This window comes from Dendrobates tinctorius, unplaced genomic scaffold (assembly GCF_039654945.1).
Source record: "Dendrobates tinctorius isolate UK_male_01 unplaced genomic scaffold, ASM3965494v1 ptg000159l, whole genome shotgun sequence".
NCBI lineage: Eukaryota > Metazoa > Chordata > Amphibia > Anura > Dendrobatidae > Dendrobates > Dendrobates tinctorius.
The window spans coordinates 15347464-15368294 of NW_027361826.1; the positions used below are offsets into that span (position 1 = coordinate 15347464).

Sequence of the window (20831 nt, forward strand, 5' to 3'; positions counted from 1 at the left end):
GAAAAAAGCTCAAAATTAGGGACTGTGAGTTCTGAAATTATCAGAATGGAACATTCAATCCCAGATGTTAAAGTGGAACAATCAGAAACAACTAGTTTATTTCTCCTAAACATAGCAGAATTAGAGTAGAATTTTCTGTGCAGAAAACATTTAGGAAAATAAGCCTGTACAAAATTTTAATGTCATGTAAACCCTTTCATCATTTATTTTTATGCATTTTTTTATATATATTGCTTAACACAATACAAAATAAAAACCAAATAAAGTTGAAGAACATAATTTAAGTCTTTTCACCCCCACAAACCAGTGTAGGATTCTTCCTCTGTCCTGCAGTGAGTAAAAAAGACATGCATACCAATAAATAAAACTAAACCCTTAGGGCCTGTGTGAACTGTCAGCTGCCTTGCCCCCCCTGCTTTCGGAAGTAAATCTATACCCTTAAGGCTAAAAATTCTGGAACTGCCTCCTTCATTCCATGGCCCATGTCATCCATATACAGCAATGTGTTCCTATGCATCCAAGGAAGATTATTCACATCTGGGCTGTACAGCTCATCTAATGAACTTAATGAAGACAGAAGGGCAGAGGCATTGAGCAATCAGGGAACAGAAGGTAGGATACTCGATAAACCTTGGAGATTTGATGCATAAAAATAAATAGAAATACAAAATGCATTTAAAATTAATAGAACTGCGATGAAATGTAATATGCGTTTATGAATACATTGGTTTTACTATATCAGTGATATAGAGCAGCTATGACAGAGATTTTTCTATAGAATTTGACCAACTCTATATTATACGATGAGTAGGTTAAACCTGAGCTAAGACGTGTTACTGTAATACCGTTATTAGCCAACACTAACATCAGTTTTAATTTAACTGTAATTTTACCAATGAGTAACACATGTCAAGGCAGTAAAAGGGGGCTTAGTACGAGGGCAATTTTTAGGATTCCTTGAATGGCTTTAGAGCCTCACATGAATTTCGCAATCCTCCTAAAGGGTTAAGTCTAATCCCCTGAATGGACCGAGCCTTCTCAGTCCCTGCCAACAAGTCATGCAGACTCTCACTATTGTTATGACATGCTGCTCTCTCCCAGGCACTGAGAAAGGTTTTTCCCCAGGAAAACTTTTTTCGAGAGTAAAGTAGAGCTGCATCCTCCGAGTACAGCTTCAAGGACGGCCATGAGGCAGACGGTGCATATGTGGTGCTCTGTGATTTTGCTGCTACCCTTCGTACAGTCGGCACCTCCTCTGCAGCAAGAAGCACTTTATGACTATGATGCTGATGAAATATTTGAGGGAATGCTCTTCAAGCAACACTTTGAACAACGCAAGAAGGAAACAGCGGCTGAAGAGGTATCTATTCATGCTTCGTTTTTTTACAGTCATTTGTAGCAATGCAGCCTGTGTCAATATTTTATAATGTTTATATAACATAACTAACTTGATGCAGTTTACTACTTTATGTGAACATCTAGCTAGTAGTAAGTAAGACAAATATAAACAAGCTCAGGTCTACTACACAGGAGTAAAACCCATGGCCCAGTTGGGTATAAGTTGAGGCAACCATGGGGGGGAGGCCTGAAAACACAATTCTTCTATGAGAATATTATTAGTATTCAAAGCAGTTTAACGAAAAGATAAGTTCTTTAAAAGAGCACTTCTTGCTCATGTAAATGAGGCAGTGTCCAGTGCATGGGTCTTACAAAGGCGCAGTAGAGCATTGTAAAACTGTTAAAATTGATTCAGAGCTGCAGCCCTTTAATCTTGGTATTGATGAAGGTCCAAGAGCTCAGACCCCCATTTACCTTAATTTGATGGCGCATTCTTGTGATATGCCATTACTTTATGAGAAGATTACCCCTAGATCAAATGTGGGGGTTGTCAATCTCACAACAATCTCTGGGTGTTGTCAATGGGTGTTGTCAATCTCTAGCAACTGCTGTCAATCTCTGACAGCAGCATCTAAGTGGTGTGCCTAATGCACCCAACCCCCCATGACTTTTCAAAAGCAGATGAGCCTAGTGAAAGCCCCCTGTCACTGACATTTGCATACTCCTATGAAGCAGAGTCTATAGCTGGGCTTCATATAAGACTTTAGTATTTACCTCATAGTAAAAGAGGTCAAACAATGGCACTTTGGAGTCATCTGAACACTGTAAAAACAAATCTCAAAAGGCAAAAGTGGAATAGCATGTTTTTCACTATTTCACTCCAACTGTATTTTTTTTCTCATTTTTCAATACATTGTTTGATAAAGTGAATGAGGTCATACAGAAAGTACAACTTATCCTGCAAAAACAAACAAACAAGCCCCTGATGTGCTATGTAGATGAAAAAATAAAAAACTTATGGGTATTGGAAAGAGGGCAAGAAGAAACAAAGTATCATAAACAAAAACTTGCTATGGAGTGAAGGGATTAAAGGTAATTGAGTCTACAAACAAAAGATTTTTGAAACAGGAACAACTTTAAGCCTATGTTCACATGTTGCATTTTTGCCACATTCTTTTTCTGCAGGAAAAACCTGCCCTCTTAGCAGTAAAGAAGCTGCATACAAAAAGCAGGCTTTGCTGCGTTTTTCAGGATCCCAAAGTTCTGCTTTGCTTCCACCACAGAAGCATGAATACAGGTCACCATTGCAAGACACATGTGAAACCATCCATTTTTGGAAAACGGGCAATTTGATGAAATTATTTAGTGGAAAAGGATTTTTAGGTCTGAATAGTGACTATTCTGAACAAAAAAGTTCAGGAGCTCATGAAAAAATACAAAAATACAAATGTAACAATGAAAGAAAGTGAATTGGTCAGGAATAGTTTACCTAAGACATTGGCAGAGCTTTGTTTGTAGGACACTGTTTACTTTTACACTTTGGTCAGCCTTACAGTTGGTCAGGCATTGAATTTCACACCTAATATTAGCCAATATTTACTTTCACGTATCACTAATTTAATTAAACTGTACTAATACTAACTGCCATTCTCAGGTTAGACCAAGACAATATACCGTATATACCGTGTATAAGCCAACCCGTGTATAAGCTGACCCTCTTAATTTTGCCTCAAAAAACTGGGAAAACTCATTGACGCATATAAGCCTAGGGTGGAAAATGCAGCAGCTACTGGTAAATTTCAAAAATAAAAATAGATACCAATAAAAGTAAAATTAATTGAGACATCAGTAGGTTAAATATTTTTGAATAGCCATATTGAATCAGGAGCCCCATATAATGCTCCATACAGTTCATGATGGCCCCATAAGATGCTCCATAGAAAATACGCCACATAATGCTGCACAAAGGTCAATAATGGCCCCATAAGATGCTCCATAGAATTATATGCCCCATATGCTGCTCCATAAAGGTTATGGACCCATAAGATGTTCCATAGATTATGCCCCATATGCTGCCCCATAAGATGCTCCATACAATAGGCCCCATAAGATGCTCCATGCAATAGGTCCCACAAGATGCTCCATAGATTATGCCCCATATGCTGCCCCATAAGATGCTCCATAGAATATGCCCCCATAAGATGCTCCATTGAATATGCCCCCATATGCTGCCCCCATAAGATGCTCCATTGACTATGCCCCCATAAGATGCTCCATTGAACATGCCCCCATAAGATGCTCTATTGAATATCCCCCATAAGATGCACCCATAAGATGCTCCGTTGATTATGCCCCCATATGCTGCCTCCATAAGATGCTCTATTGAATACACCCCCATATGCTGCCCCATAAGATGCTTCATTGAATATGCCCCCATAAGATGCTCCATTGAACATGTCCCCATAAGATGCTCCATTGAACATGCCCCCATATGCTGCCCCATAGATTATGCCCCCATATATTGCATCTGCCGCTACTGCAGGTATAAAAAAAAAAAAAAAAAAAAGACATGCTCACCTCTTGTCCCTGGGGGACAGGTGCCGGTGTGCTGAGCAGGCGGAGACACCGGAGCGCTATGGGGACAGGTGTCGCTGCTGGCTCAGGACCCAGCACCGGAGTTATTCACCTGTCCTGGTTCCAATACTGCTCGCCGCTGTCAGCCCGTCGGGTCCCTCTGTCAGTGACTGTTTAGGCAGTGGGCGCGCACTGACTACTTAACTTTATTCCTCCCTGCAGCCTTGCGCTTTCAGCGATAGAGATGTGGCAGGTGCGGCTAGTGTCACCACCGTTCAGTGCATTGTGAGTGCCGGCTGTAACCACACCCCAGCACTGACTGACAGCCGTCTCAGCAGTGAATCAGAGTCAGTTGTCAGTCAATGTTTGGGAGAGGTTACAGCCGCCACTCACTATGCACTGAGTGGTGACCGAAGCCACGATGGCCGCACTATTATGACTGAAAGCCCGAGTCTGAAGTCTGAGAGGAGGAATAAAGTTAATTTTCTACCATCAGCGGGGCTCTCAGAACGCTATTAACCTGCAGACTAACCGTAAATCAGTAGGTTAATAGTGTTTTGGGACACAGTAGGTTCCAAAAATATATACTTAGGAAAAACAAGGGATGGGGCGCAGACATAGGGCTTCACCTGGTATAAATCAATGAAAATGAATAAAATACTATGAAGTACTCACCCTTTATGGGTTGTGTTCAGACACAACCACTCACAACATTTTTTGCAGTTGTATAGCTGCTGCAGAGCTTGTGCAGGTGGAAACGTCCACTAAGAATCACAAGTTGAGGATCAAGAAAAACACTTCTGAGCAACCGCGCTGCTATAGTGACACAAATTCTTCAGAAATCCATATAAATATTTCAAGTTCTTTAATAAATGTACTACAAAAGCTACGCGTTTCGAGGAGACAAACCGTACCTCTTCTTCAGGTTACAATACAGTACTGTAACCTGAAGAAGAGGTGCGGTTTGTCTCCTCGAAACGTGCAGTTTTTGTAGTACATTTATTAAAGAACTTGAAATATTTATATGGATTTCTGAAGAATTCGTGTCACTATAGCAGCGCGGTTGCTCAGAAGTGCTTTTCTTGATCCTCAACTTGTGAAAAGTATATACTTGGGAACAGTTTTCTTAGACCAGACAATGGAACTCCTTTATCTTCCAGAAACTATCATATTCTTGTTCAGGGATTGCGTTTGGTACTGCATCTGAGTCCTATTCAAATAAAAGAGACCAGGTTCAAGAACATGAATGTTACTATCCAGTGAATAGCTGATAACTATTAGATTGATGTGTCTCACTGATGGGACCCACCATCATTCACCAGAAAGGGGGGCGTGCTTCTGCATTCAAGTCTGTGACATTGAAAATACCTGATGATAGTCAAGCACTACGCCCTGCTATCTTCGTCGGTAACATATACTTGAATGCAGCGGAAAGGCAACAGTGCTGCTGTTGTTGTTCTGATGATCAGTGTGATCTACACTGATCTAACAGTTATCACATTTCCAGTGGATGGGCGATAATTTGTTTAGGTTGGAATACTCCTTTAAGGATATAGTAATATTATCTAAACAGTTCACAGAGAACATTTTTTTATACTAACAGTCCCCTTTCACCCATGAACTGTGTCTCTTTAATTTGAGTGGTGCATATGTTATGAATGAGTCACCGTAGGAGGCAAAAACAGAAAACTAGCTAAGGCCAGAAAACCAGAGAAGTTGGCAGCTATCGGATTGCAGACCCCTGAACCTATCAACAACAACTAGCAGTAGCCGTGGGGGGTTCCTACGGTGCCCTAGACCCCTCGATCACAGCCGGAGAGCTAAATAGCCTAAAGACAGAAAGGGAAATCTAAACTTCCCCAGAGCAGACCCCAAAGCAATAGGCAGCCCCCAACATATAATGACGGTGAAGCAAGATGAAAAAACACTAACACAGATAGAAAGATAGGCTGAGCAAATGATGGGGCCCAAGCTAACTAAATAGGACAGGATAGAAAAGCTGCTGTCTGCAATCCGCACAAAAACCCTATCAAAACATGAGCCAACAGACTGACAGGGAAAAAAAGCCCTGAAGACGCTAGGCTTCAAAAAGACTATATCAGTACTCAGGTATTTTCTGAAGACAGAGCAAAAAGGCAAAAAGGAATTCAGCTCACCCCAGCAGGGAATGGCAGAAATCCAGAAAAACAATGCAAAACAAAACCAAAACACAAATGCAAAAAGCAGAGCAGAAAACTTAGCTTTTGAGGAGCAGGAATCAGACTGGTCTCCTAGAATCCCTCAGAGAAATCACCAGCCAGGCAGAAGGGCGTCGGCTGCCTTATATCCAGTCAGCAATTCCCGTCACCCAGTCATCATCATCCAGCTCAGGTGCTTGGTAATCAGCCTCACTACCTTCCTTCACCAGAAGAGGGAGTTCATCAGACCTCAATGGTGAAGGGGAAAATGAACTGACAACAGGCATAGTTGCAATTCCAGACATAACCCATGGATAACCGATGGCACTTTGGCAAATGCTAAACCCTACAAAAGGACATGTAAAAATGTATCACAGTGAAAAATAAGTGATACATATTCCGGTTTGTCTCCTTTATTTTCAAAATCTGAAATATACTCTATATAGACAAGCCACACCTCTAGGACCGCTTAATCATTGAATTTGAGTTTTGCATTCAGTCTTATTGCCACAGGTGTATAAAATCCAGCCCCTCCCCACGCAGTATATCTTTACAAACAGTTCTGGAACAATGGCTCATTCTAAAGAGTTCATGAAATGGGTTTCCATGGTGGAGCAGTTGTATACAGCCTTACATCACTAAGCACAATACCAAGCATTGAAAGGAGTAGCACAATACCAAGCATTGAAAGGAGTAGTGTAAAGCAGCCATGACTGGACTTTAGAGCAGTGTAAACATGTTCTGTGGTGTGACAATAATTTATCTAACAATCTGTTGGAGAAGTCTGAGATTGGCAAGTGCGACAACAATGTTACCCTCCTGACTGCATTTTTTTTAGCCTAGGTCCAAGTAGTTCTAGTGAAGGCTAGTCTTAATTCTTCAGCAAAGTTTTTAAGACAATTGCAGGTTACAACTTTGCAACAACAGTTTGGGTTAAGCCATTGTTTGTTCCTCATGACTGTGCACTAAGCCAAGTCCATAAAGACAAGGTTGGGTGAGTTTGGTATGGAAGACCTTGACCAACTGCACACAGGCCTGCTCAAAACCCCATTAAACACCTTTAGTGGGGTATTGTGAGCCAGGTCACCATGTTCAACACCAGTAACTGGTAGTATTACTTGGAGGAACCCTCCCACAAGAAGAAAAATCTGAAAATTGTATCAGGGGGACATTTAGGATTCAAGAGGGGTCTAAAAATGACTGGAGGAATGAAGATTGCAGATAAACTTTGGAATTTTATCAACTAAAGGTAGTCACTAATATATGTAAAAATCCTTGCCCCCCCCCCCCTGTCAAACGTGTCACTAGCCGCCTTTAAAGGGAACCTGTCAATTAAAACAATTCTATTAACTTGCAGATAGGGGTTAATCTTCAGGTTGATAATTTCTGAACCTACTTGGCACCTCCACTTAAGAGACCCACTGCCTTGAGGAAATAACCACATCCATCGGCAATGAATGACAGCCAGCTCTACTGCTGAGTCGGCCGTTAGTGCTCACCGCTCTATATGCGCAGAGCAGCGACTGTGCACAGTTGCCGCATCTATGACTGGAACCCAAACGCTTTGAGCGGGGCTCAATGTGCGGGCATCGGGCAGGTTCAGAACTGTATTAAACTGCATAACATTGCTATCTCACATGTGCACTTTACTTATATATACTATGCATGATATCATTTTAATCTGCGCTTATTATGTTTGTTATTATTTATGTTTTCTTCTTTATTCCTTGATGTATACCGATATTGTATACCTTCAGGTTGTATGTAGTGTAATGGGATCTCTTGTTATATTTAAGAATACAGAGACTATCGTTTCAGTGTACCTATGTGTATTGAGATCCTAGTGTGTCACATGTTAGCTATAGTGTATCGCAACTCTATTTTGCGTTGTTTAGTCATTCCGACATGGCCTTTGGGCTTTTTAAGTGCTTTTTTTTATTTCATTTGTGTTTTTTGTATCAATACATTTTCTATTACCTTTGAGAGATATCCTTTACATATGCATTAGGTTGATCTCGGCATATTCTTTGAGTGGTGCCCACCTTGCTATCTTTTGCCTATAATTTGAATATACCACCAAGACAAAAGCACTCGCCCAAGTTAAATAGAAATTAGAAATCAATGCACTTTTTTAATTACATAAAAAGACATAAAATATAGGTAAAAGACTGTCTCTCCAATGGTACAGGATTTCTACCCAGGATCACAAAGACACGTAACATCAATATCACTGAAATGCATGACATTTAAATTCTGTTAAAGTGCATGAATCTGAGGTCTCTCTAGACCCAAGATCAGGTCCCAGCAATTATAAAGAGCAAACATGCAGTATAAAGTGGCAAAGTGCTTACAGACTACAGGAGAAGGGTGAACGGATGCACCGTGTACGTTTTGCAGTTGATCCTTCTGAGACATAAACAGAAAATGAGAAATACCCTTTAACTTCCAAGAGTAAAATACCACTTCATGTTTTTGGGGGAGCTGAGCTAGATGTTTAGTTCAAGGCACCAATAACACTCAACTGGACTACATATAGTAGGGTTTGGCAGCTCGAATCTAGTGACAGGATCCTTTTAAAGCCTCCTATCATATAGTTGGACATAATATATTATTAAATTGAGAAACCAGTTTTTTGTCTTTCATTCTTCTGGTATTCAAAGGTATATTGTGCAAAAGTACATGCTCCCTGGGTCTCTTAGCTTTCTACTTACAGAAATTTTTTTTTTTTTTAAATGGGGTTTTCACATAAAAATCGGTAACTGCACATTTCTAGGGTATGTCATCACCTACTAATTACCATCATTAAAGGGAATTTTCCATATCCTGTCTTAAAGAGCGCTCCCCTGCCTCCCTGCTTGCCAAGAGAAGATGAGCTCCTCATAACTGGCCAGTGGTGTGCTTGTTGCACCGGTCTGAACTCTGAATTCGGCCATGCTGTTAGTAAAGGCAGCTTCACCTTGGTAGCAGAAGAGAAGCGTATGGGCACTGAATCTAGTGAGCCAGCCAGCTTCAGAGCGACGAAGACAAGATCTATTGGAAAGGGCTTGTAAGCAAGGCACGCCTTCTCTAGGACACCGGCCACTTCCGATACACTGCAGGGGTGACCGATAACCTAGGCAATTGAGCAGTAAGCAACAGAATTAAAAATCCCTCCCTTCTTGAAGATTTTTACGAAAATGTAAATTGCCAAGTTACTTTGTTACAAGCACAAGCAATGAAATAACCCTCTTTATGCAGAAAGAGCCATTAATAGTAGGAAATACCAGTCATCTGACATTCGGATGCTAATCACTTGCAAGTGATAGAGTCACCAAATCGGAGATACTCTTTTTATGTCAAAGGAATTTATCAGATTGACTAAATGGCTCTTAAAAGGAAACATTAAAATCCTATCTGTTCCTGATGATTACAAGCCAGCAATGACAAGTAATTATTATCTCTAGAAACAGACATCTACAACACGAGAATGTGATAATCCTGGAATTTGATTGCTAATCTCTAATACTTGTATATATGTTGAATTGTTTAAACAGCCAAATGGACTTACTGTTTCAAAGAGAAGGGCCAGAAGGGACTCCGATCAAAACGTTACAGACACTACGGACGCTAAAGGTAACAAATTAATTTTGCAACTCATCCAAGGCCAGTAAGAATATCTATGTGATAGAACATAGTACCACAAGCTATATAGAAAAGGGTATTCTTTCTAATACATCACTGGGCTATATATACCTAGTGACACTGAATTCAGATAGTCCCCCAGTGCCGGATCAGGGGACCCTTTTGGACTATTGATCCTCTGACTTCATTACCATAGTCACTGTATGTCATTGAGGGTACAAATGATCCTGCAGTGTTGGTGAAGATACCCATTAGCTACTGGGCTTAATCATACCTACTATTGCTATACTGTACTCTATACATGGGTATTATTGCGGCACACCAGCTTAGAGTCACAGTTGTTTTATACATCTGACAGTATATAGATCTATCTCCTGACAGGCTAGCACACAGAGTCCGTCTTACTACCAGCAGCTTCACTTTATCAGCACTTTAGTTAGCGCCAGTGTGTTTTTTCTCCCTTTTTGTCATTTCAGATTTGCCTACTTGTCTGGCATGTGTATGTCTTAGCGGATCAGTTTACTGTGAAGAAACAGATATAGAAGAAGTGCCCCCCTTGCCTAAAGAGACTGCATATCTATATGCTCGATTCAACCAAATAAAGAAAATCACAGCGAAAGACTTCTCCGACTTCCGTAAGTTTACAGCAGCTCAGTTCTCCCTGTGCTTCAGTGGGAGCCCCTTGGGTATCGGCTTCTCTCCATCCACTGATTTTGCTGAAGATTTTTCATCTTTAATTATAGCAACATGTGTCATTGACATACTGCAGATCTGAATTTACCGTCTGCCAAAAAACTGAAGACTGACTTTTGTCATCATCTGTGGATGTCGTTTTGTCAGTCTAGGTCACACGAACAGCACATTTCTTTTTTTTTTCCATAGACTTTCGACAGAAAATACACAGTCAGCACCAAATAAACCATATAATATCAGATAATACATTCAGTAATTAAAGCAGCCCTCTACACAAAAACATAGGATCACTTTTGGTTAATCATGCAATGGTATTGGCTTTACTGTGATCACAGTACATCTAATGATTGATAGAATACTCAGGAGGAGCAGGATCTCTTGGAGTCACTAGGAAAAGTATCTATAAATACGACCCAGAGAAGATCTGAATTATTTCTTATACACAGAGCCTATAGAACTCCTAGAATACCAGTTAGAATTGGCATTAGGGTGTCTCCCCATGGGTGACAATCCAGCAGCTGTTGGCTGTACACTATAGCTGACGACGTGCTGCATCAGTCACAATAAGTGGTGGTACTGATTATAGCCGTTTAGCCCCTTTAATGCTGCTGTCAATAGTGACCACAGCATCTAGATGGTTAACAGAGTGTGGCTTCTCCTTCTTTATCCCCATCAGTACCCTGGGATCTTGATCGTGTGGTCCTGATGTTTGCGATGGCAATTCATGGCCAAATAGCAGCTTTAGAGTCTGCAGACTACAATGACCAGTTCGGAAGTTGACGACATTTAGGTGGTAAAAATAAATTTCTTCATTCCTGTTATGCCACCTGAAAAGCACCTGAAGGGTTAATAAACTACCTGACAGCACTTTAGAATTCGTTAAGGGGTGCTGTTTTTAAAATGGTATCACTTTTGGGGGTTTCCAATATATAGGCCCCCAAACTAACTTTAAAACTGAATAGGTCTCTAAAAAAAAAATAGGTTTTGTAAATTTCCTTGAAAAAATGAAAAATTACTGCTACATTGTTAACCCTTCTAAAATGCAAACAAAATAAAAGAACATTTTACAAATGGCGCTGGTGTAAACCAGAGGGAAATGTTATTTATTAATGTTTTTGTGTGGTATGACTGCCTGGATTAAAGAGATAATCAATCAAAGTTTGAAAATTGCTAATTTTTTGACATTTTTGTAAAATTTCTGATTTTTTTTTTATAAGTAAACGTAAAACATATATCGACCTAAATTTACCATTACCATAAAGTACAATGTATCATGAAAAAAAAAAACAATCTAAAAATCACTGGGATATGTTGAAGTGTTCCACTGTTATTAACACATAAAGTAAGACACTGGTCAGAATTTAAAAAATTTGTCTCGGTCATCAAGGGGTTAAATAGAAGAGGTAGTGGTGGGAGGTCTAAAAAGTACTATTATTATGGAAAAGGTATGTATAAAAAGGGGGGGGGCACAGTTAAATTTGGGAAACAGTAAGGGGTTAGATTAATATATAATACACTTGTTCTTTAATAGCAGCCATATATGCTGGATAGAAGGTGGTTATGGGTTGTGCACTTCATGATACTTTTGTTATTCGTATATCAAGGAGGGATGATAGTCTTATGCAAAATCAGATCGGTAAGGGGAAGGGGGTTTTGAAATCCTGGATATGTGAAGTTTTATTATACGCTATATTTTCTGTATTAGTCTGTAAGATTTGTTTCTGTGTTAAATAAAACTTTTTTTTTGGTTAAAAAAAAAGGATTCATAGAATATTGTAGAATCTTTACGTATAATACCGTAAATCAACATCCTCGTGGATGGTTATTGCACGAGACAAGTATATGACGGAGTCTTATTTTCCTCCTCTTCTTTCTCAGCCACCTTAAAGAGGATTGATCTAACCGGGAATCGTATAGAGGAGATTGAAGAGAAAGCTTTCGAGAAGCTAGTTAACCTTGAGCTGCTTTCTCTTGCGGAAAACAAACTGACTAGGATTCCAGCTTTACCTGCAAAACTGACCTCATTTAATGTCAACGAGAATATGATCAAAAGCAAAGCCATCAAAGCCAATGCATTCAAGGTAATAGCAATGGAAAAACATTATAATGCCCATAATATAGGATATATGGGATTCTAGAGGGTAAATAAGTCTATCCGTCACACGTTTTTATCTGGGATAAAGAGGACCAGTTATTGAATAGTAAAGTTTGGTTTTATTCAATGAAAAAGCTTAGTATTCAGTCTAAAACATGCCTATCATGTATAAGAGGCCTGACTGACTGGCTCATTTCAATACCTAAGCCAGCCCCCTCAGTCATTGCTGATGAAGAGGCAGTTAAGAGCATTGGCTCAGCTGTTGAAATGAGCCAGTCAAGAAAAAATAAAAATACATTTTGGTTTAAAAAGTCTTCTCTGGATCGCCTGTGGTCTACTATTATCTGCAGCACTGACGTCACATCAACATTGACTGCTACAGCCGATCAGTGAGCTCAATTATTGGCTGCAGTGCTGTCAAAGGGACATCAGTGTTACACAACAGAAACTCTGGGAACAGTGGTGGAGACTCAGCAATGGATCTGGGGAGGACGAGTAAATAAAGCGTTTTGGTACTCACAATAAAAGCTCTTTCTTGTAACCTTCATTGGGGGACACAGTAACTATAGGTCAATATGCTACCACCTGGAGGTTAACACTAAGAATAAATCTTAGAAAAAAAAGCTGATTCCTCTTCACCTGGCAGCCGGCATCGAGTTATTCAGTTAGTACAAAAGCAGTAATAGGAGCAAAACCAAATCCTCCCTCTCCCAATAAAGGGAGGGTTTCTTGTTCCCCAAAGAATATTTTATGGTGAGTGCCAAAAATCTTATCAGTCACTTCACTGTGGGACACAGGAACCATGGGATGTCCTAAAGCTGTCCATAGGGTGTGGAAACAAATATCAGTACTGCACAAGGAAAAACAGCAGTCCCTCAGGTTACTAACCAGGCAATTGTGGCTTGTAGAACCCTTTTACTAAGACTTGCATGCCTAGATGGAAAGTTAAAAGCTCCACAAGGATGTGAACAAAGACTAAGTGGAGGCCCTATGGAATAGAAGATCAGTTGCCTAGAGGCGCAAGGCCCTAGAAGGCTTCTACCTCGTGGGGGAAGAGAGCCTTGCCCAGGCAGGTGCGTTCCTAGCTTAGCACAAGCTTCTGCATTGGCAGATCAAAACCAGAGAACAATGGTATCCCTAGAGGCGGTCTGACCTCTATCAGAGCATACTGGGATGACCCATAAGGCAACCAACCGAACCTCCAAAAAGGAGCTGTGAAAGGTAAAGCTGCACAACTCTGACGACATCAGACTGTGCATGAACCTATCAAGGAGATGAGAGGTGAAGTACCTAAAGGAAAGAGTCCAGCAAACACTCAATTAAGGTGAAAGGTGGAGAATCACACTATGGTGAAATGAGGAAGCGAAATGCGCATGACAGAAGAGGACTAAAGGAGAGCCAAGACCAGATTAAGATGCCGACTGCCTTGAGGACCGAGCTAGCATAAGGGGTGAGCCAAAGTACTGAACTAGCCACCTGAAAAGGAAGCTACAATAGCCACTCAATGCGTCCAACATTGGTCCTACCCAGGAATGACACATCCCCAAAAGCAGAGAATATGGGGAATTGCCCCTTAAAAAGAAGCCCCTTTACAAGATGGTCACACTGTCTAGAGAATATGAGGTGACCTGAATCTAGGGCTAGGGAGATTCAATTTCACTGAATCTGGTCAATGGTCTGAAAATACCACAAACACATGAAATACTATGAACAAATGATTTCTACTGGCTTAAGAAACCACACCTGTGTCTGCCTCCGAATGACCCTAAGCTATGGTAGACTGAATAACTGGGTGTTGGCTGCCCGGTTGTAACCTGGTGGGGAGGAGTCAGCTTTTTTCTACAATGTAATCTTAGTGTCAACCTCTTGGTGGCAGTACATTAAATTATTAAATGATGGTGACCATGTCCCCCAATGAAGCGACTGAGAAAGCACAGTTGGTTTTTGAGATAGGGGATATTTGAAACTGAAAAGCCCTTTTAACTTACATTTTTTCACTATCTATATAAACATAATCTTTTATCAGGCTGAGGAACATTTTTTAAATTAAAAATGCTTTTTTTGTATTATAGAAACTGACCAACTTAGCATACCTCTACCTGGCGAACAATCAACTAGACAGTGTTCCAGCAAACCTACCAGAGAGCCTGCGTGTCATTCATCTACAGGTACATGTCATTTTTTTCTACAATCTTCAGAATTGGTATACAGCGACCAAGCAACAGCTCACCCCTGAAGGAAGGATCCTCGTTAACTCTTGCCCCCATACACATCAAGTTGTTGGATCTGCCAACATTTATGTAATGCCTTTGCCCCATGTCCTGAAAAATGAAAACGCTACGGGTCTTGAAAAATGGCGACAAGCAAAAATTTGTTTTCCTTTCCACATGAAATTACAAGCAGAAATTTCAACTTTTGTAACAGGGTTTTTTTTATCCAAAAGTATTTCTATCCACTGGATAGTTGATAAATGCAAATTAGTGAGTGTCCGATTGCTGAGAATGCACATTATCAGAGCAGGTTTCTATGTATTAATGGGAAGCGGTCATATAAAATAACCCTATCAACCTGCAGATATGGTAGTGTTCGGACACTGTGAGGCCACATTAGAGCCATCTATTAGCTAATGTAAGGGGCGGTTACAGCCGCTGCTCTCTGTGCACTGAGAGGTGACAAACTGTGATGGCACCACCCCTGTGAATGAAAGAGGGAGGCTGCCAGGTGGAATAAAGTTAATTTCCTCCAGGCAGCAGGGCTCTCAGAACACTATTAACCTGCAAACTAACCCCATATCTGCAGGTTAAGAGTGTTTTTGGACACTAATATATAAATAAATTATATATACACACACACACATATATATCTGCTGTATGTAATAACTATTTTTATGTATAAACCCCTTCCCGACATCCGCCATATATATATGCATTAGTAGAAGTCTCAGAGGTCACACATGGGAAATGCCATCACTTTAGAATTTGGTGAATCCTATTAATGTTTAAATCCATGTTTTCTATGTAATGATTACATGAATTAATCTACTGTGTGTATTCTATTGTATTAATCCACTCACTTTTATTTTTTACTTCAGTTCAACAATATAGATTCCATCACAGATGACACATTTTGCAAAGCAAATGACACCCGTTACCTACGACCCAGACTGGATGAGATCAGAATGGAAGGGAACCCAGTGATCCTTGGAAAATATCCAAACAGCTTCACCTGCCTGAGAGTTTTACCCCATGGATCATATTTTAAAAAATGAGTCTGTAGTCAAGCACGTTGTGGCTCAATGCCTCGATCAGCAATCAACAGAAACAATTAGGTCACAAGTTTAGGAATATTACGCCACAAGCATTTTGGAAAATACAATAGATTAGATAGTATAGAGGTGATAGCATCACAGTGCACAGCTACCTCTGTGCCACGGCCACTTACAGCTTTAATTCAATTCTTATATGGGGAGCAATCACTCAAGCTTTGAGCATCAACCTAGAAAATAAAAACTTCTTTATAAAGAGGAGGTCAAAGAAAATGAAAAAGCTGCACTACAGGCGGCAACACACGTAAAAGAATGAAATAATGTCCTCTCACCCCATTAACTATTGGCCATTCCAGGGCTGTGTCCCCAATGCTTCACGTTCAACCTCTGTTTACACTAGTTGTACGTGCCACAGTGAATATTCCCGCCATATTGTTTGCAGCCTATCCATGGCCTCTGCAGTATACGGCCCGAAACCGTAGAGGACGGGTATTGGCTTAAAGATTCAACATAGGAACACAGGCAAGACATCTGCAGCCAATGTAACCCGAAGATGAGTGGGAAGCATCAGGGACATAGTTAGGAGTAAATGAGTGACTATGATGTTTTTTAACTGTTTGTGTCCAGCCACTTTACCTAATACCTGTAAAAGCAACCACTAACCTCAGAACGTCTCCATTACGTAAGCCTTTGCCGCTAACATCTGACCAAAATGTGCATTTCAATTTTTCTAGCTTTATACTATTAGGGATCATACTCACTTGCGAGAGACTTGCACGATTCTCGTGTGAGTCTCACGCATGAAAACCCGGCACTGCCGCCGGCACTTGGAACGGAGCGTGCTGATGCCTAGAAATACATGTAGCCACACGCTCCGGTCCGAGTGCCTGCGACAGTGCCAGGTTTTCATGCGAGAGACTTGCACGAGAAACATGCGAGTCTCTGGCAAGTGAGTGTGAGCCCTTAGAGGGACTATGTCTGACCCACAATTTGAGCCCCATGATGGTCTCACATTTTTGGTAGATTACATTAGACATATGCAGACAATATAAGCCTAGGACATTAGATGACACCTTGAGAATGAGATCTCGCCAATAAAATGAGAGCTTTATAACTTAACTAAGGTACAAAATGTTATGCAACGTTCTTGCATACTCAGTGTTCAGATTCCTCCACATTTTTAAAGATCTCCGCTACTAGCTGGTAAATGGAAAGAGGCTGTAATCCCATTCTGGTACTGGTTTCCATTCATCAACTACCAGCGGAGATCATGAATAAACATGACCCGTGATTGAGCCAGCTCTGATACACATATAGCCCATGTTTACAGTAACATCATATTTCTGTTTTAGGAATAATGGTCGTCTTCCACTTTAATCTGCTTCTTTACTGACAAGTAGCGTATATTGAATTTCTTTTCTTTTTTTTTTAAACCCCCCAGGTACAATAGTGTAGCAGGCTACGTTATATTACCCACCTGGTGGAACCTAGGTCATCTAGTGATGTCATTTAATACTAGAAACATTTCATAAAGACACCAAGTAAACAGAGAATTATCACGACATTATGGGTCTCTAGATGTAGGCAAAAAGATTTCCATTCACTGACAGCACTGGGAGGAGGGTTACAGAAATGGTGACGATTTGAGAGAGATGGTATACGAGAAAGTTGCATCCGTTTCTATTAATACAATAAGTGTTATTTACATTCCAGTGAGAATCCCATTTATCAGGTGGTATAAAGACATGCTAGACTATAATATTAAGTGTTAGTGAGCTGGGACCACCGCTATTTCTTGGAAGAAAAGGGACTGCAGGTAAGTAAAGTATCCAATCCTTGGTGGCACCAGTTTAACGCTTTCATAATCTATATGTCGTAGTTATACATTTATCTATGACAAATTAGATATGGATGGAATTTTAATTTTGAATGAAGTCTGTAGCTTTGTTGGAGGATTTGCTGAACAGTCCATAAACTGCTCATCTGATTCCAAATTTTAAATTGAAGATGACCGCTACCTATGTACTGTATATGTCGTGTAAGCATTGAAGACTAGTGGTGTCTGTCTATATTGTTGAAATATAGCAACACTTACAAGATCTACTCAAGTGACTCTTCTGCCCCTGCCAGACCTGCTACAGACACAAAAACTACAGCACATACACAGATAGTAATGTATGTGCTGAGCGTGCCTGTGCATCTCACACGACTGTCACATTACATACCCCCTTCTCATGTACAGCACCATGGAATTAATGGTGCTATATAAATAAATAATAATTCTACTGCAGTCAGGTATAGAGTTAGACAAAGGTGACCTTTTAAGCTCCATAAAGTCACAGTTTACGGACTTTTTAATAAATATTTTTAATAAAATAGCCAAACTCTTTAGGAATAAAATGAACCGCAAGTGACAGTCTATGGAACAATAGTGTTTGGTTTGTAACATAGTAACATAGTTATTAAGGTTGAAGGAAGACTTTAAGTCCATCTAGTTCAACCCATATCCTATCCTAACCTGCCCTAACATGTTGATCCAGAGGAAGACAAAAAAAAAACCTGTGTGGCAAACAGTAAGCTTCACATTGGGGAAAAAAATTCCTTCCTAGTTCTTCAGTAAAAAACATTAATTTCAGTATATTCCATATATTGATTTACTGTATATCACACTGGTCATTAAAGGCAATCTGTCAGCAGGTTTGTGTATGGAATCTAATACAAAGCCTAGAGCGATGAACTGGAATGTAAGGTGGTGTGCATGCAGTATGTAAGCGCATGTTCACACTGGCCACTAAACAGTCAAAAACCCAAGATAAAAACATAATATGCCAGTATACTGCAGTATATAAACAGTAATAGTGCATGCAAATAATGTACTCAGTTAACATAATTTTGATTAAAAAAAATGCAAAAAGTCGTACCACCAAAAAAATGCAAAAAGCTATCCCACCACATCACGGTGACCCTATTTGGGATGGTTCTAATCTCTAATATTAAAAATGTACATTTTGTCAAATGACGCGAGTGTGAAAAAGGACTGAGAAGGACTGAAACCTGGCTAGTGGACACACAGCCACGGGGAACGACTTAGATATAATGTCCAGTCAAAATAAAGACAAGCCACACCTTTATATGCACAGGATGCAAACAGACAAACAGAAAACCTAGAGCGATTCAATGTTTATTTACTGCAGGATAATTGTTTATCACATAATCTATTAGCAACATGGTGTAGGGGCTGAGACCAGACCTTGATGGCAGCATTGTGTCACTTACTAGATTGATTTTATTTAAACAACAACACACAAAGTTTTATCACCACAGGACTAGGTGTCACGTGTATCGATTAGCGAACCCGAACTTTAACTATCTAGTACGAACCCCGAAGTTTAGTGTCTGGTGCTGAATGCCAAACACAGACTTTCTCTGGAAGTCTGTTTTAATGCTCAGAGTTCCGGGGAATTCCGGGATAGAAAACAGATAGAATTAAACTTTCCAGCTCCAAAATTTGGATCCCCATACATTTAAATGGGGTTTAGGTTCAAGCTCAGGTAACGTTCTGGTACCTGAACTTTGGACTAAAGTTCATGTCAGGTACCAGAACCTGAACTTCCATCGGTCTGATCATCCGCGGTCATATGCTATATAGTCCTCCTGCTATGTGTAACCCCAGCCCCACCACTGATTAGATGCTTTCTGTCAATTTACTGTGTATACAGAAAGTGGCCAATCAGTGGTGTGGGCAGGGTTATACAGAGTTCAGCATTCTGAGCACTGCTAGATTTGCAGCAAAGAAAGAAGGGATTTTATCAAAAAGACAACAAGCAGCCCAGTAAGTGACGAATCACAGGAATCAGGCTCTGTCCCCATACATCATGCTCTCAGATTATACAGCAAAAACCTGGTGACAGATTCCCTTTAAGCAATACCACATTAGTAAACTGATTAGATTAGTAGGGAGAAACGTCTCTAAAACAGGAGTAAAGATGTGATCTCTAGTATTACCTTCCCCTGGATTTACTTACTGTGCTCTGGTAAATCATGATGATAATATGATTACTGGCTGCTCGCATGGTTTGTGCTTATGTGATAATAAACTAAGTAAATTACCACTAAGAGAAAGAACGGTCTTCAGTTTTGAAGACAACCACTATTTATAGGTTGTGCGCTGCAGCAAAAGCTCACGATTTAGTCACCGTGCAGCGATCCTTGGAAACTCTACAAATGCAGTTTTGTTTGTTATATATATTAGTTTCACGTCTTTTGCATGGTTATGAGAGTTATTATTGCTAAAAACAAGAAAATATATAAGATGGAAATAATCTTGGTTGAACCAAGTCTTAACAATTTATGCCTCTGTTAGTACTTAATAAATGTATTTACATAGTGATGTTAATGTACAAGTATTAAAGTTATTGCAGTGTTATAAATGGTTTACGCAAAACATTCACTCCATGTGACCCTTCGAGTAAAAGAGAAGCTAGAAAAAAAAAATAGAGGCTCATAGGCTGAGATACTTTGACAACAGTCAAGCAAATAATGATTTATAGAGTTTTCTCGCTTATAAAGAGTAGCTAACTTTTGGGATATTAACCTGGGGCCAACGCCATCCCCCATGTTTTCTGTATGTCTGTGGTCACCAATCTTTTTGCCGGTCGGGATTCGAAAGAACAGATATAGAGCAACACTACATACTTAAGTAAAGGATCTAGAAAGTAGACAACAAGTAGACGAGTTTCTAGATCTACCAGTGGTAACAGCTGGAGAGCTACAAGTTGTATGTTGAGGAAAGAATGCTGGAAAAAACCCCCACGGAGAACAAGACGTTCCTGCACTGACTAAAGACAAGGAACCAAAGGTGTACAAGGTTGTGTCACGTCATGACGTCAAGGCCCGTTAAAGGGTCGATAATGACGTTTAGGATTGCTACTTCCAATAGGTGAAACGAAGGTTGAAGCCATGTATATATAGAGCAAACAACAAGGCTCACCACCTTCTTTGTAAATCAGCTGGATGCGGGATGGATGAATTAACTGCCCTGGGTGCCAGGAATTTTGCTGGTTTGCTC

At 40.2% G+C, this 20831-nt stretch overlaps 2 protein-coding genes across 5 annotated transcripts in view; one reads left to right on the forward strand and one right to left on the reverse strand.

The window, feature by feature from the left end:
* Positions 1–20831, reverse strand: part of CENPP (centromere protein P) — a 383707-nt gene that overhangs the window by 308652 nt on the left and 54224 nt on the right. The gene's annotated exons all lie outside the window — the stretch shown is intronic.
* Positions 542–20153, forward strand: OGN (osteoglycin). Its single transcript, XM_073549584.1, has 7 exons — positions 542–612; positions 1126–1360; positions 9623–9701; positions 10187–10345; positions 12282–12484; positions 14571–14666; positions 15590–20153. Exons 2-7 carry the CDS (start codon positions 1187–1189, stop codon positions 15764–15766), a joined length of 888 nt encoding a protein of 295 aa, XP_073405685.1. The 5' UTR covers positions 542–612; positions 1126–1186; the 3' UTR covers positions 15767–20153.

Bases quoted from the DNA above. Each gene is read 5' to 3' on its own strand.
- OGN (XM_073549584.1), top strand. From the start codon at position 1,187: ATGAGGCAGACGGTGCATATGTGGTGCTCTGTGATTTTGCTGCTACCC. The intron at 1,361-9,622 runs GTATCTATTCAT...TTGTTTAAACAG, and splicing joins AGGAAACAGCGGCTGAAGAG to CCAAATGGACTTACTGTTTC. The intron at 12,485-14,570 runs GTAATAGCAATG...TTTGTATTATAG, and splicing joins TCAAAGCCAATGCATTCAAG to AAACTGACCAACTTAGCATA.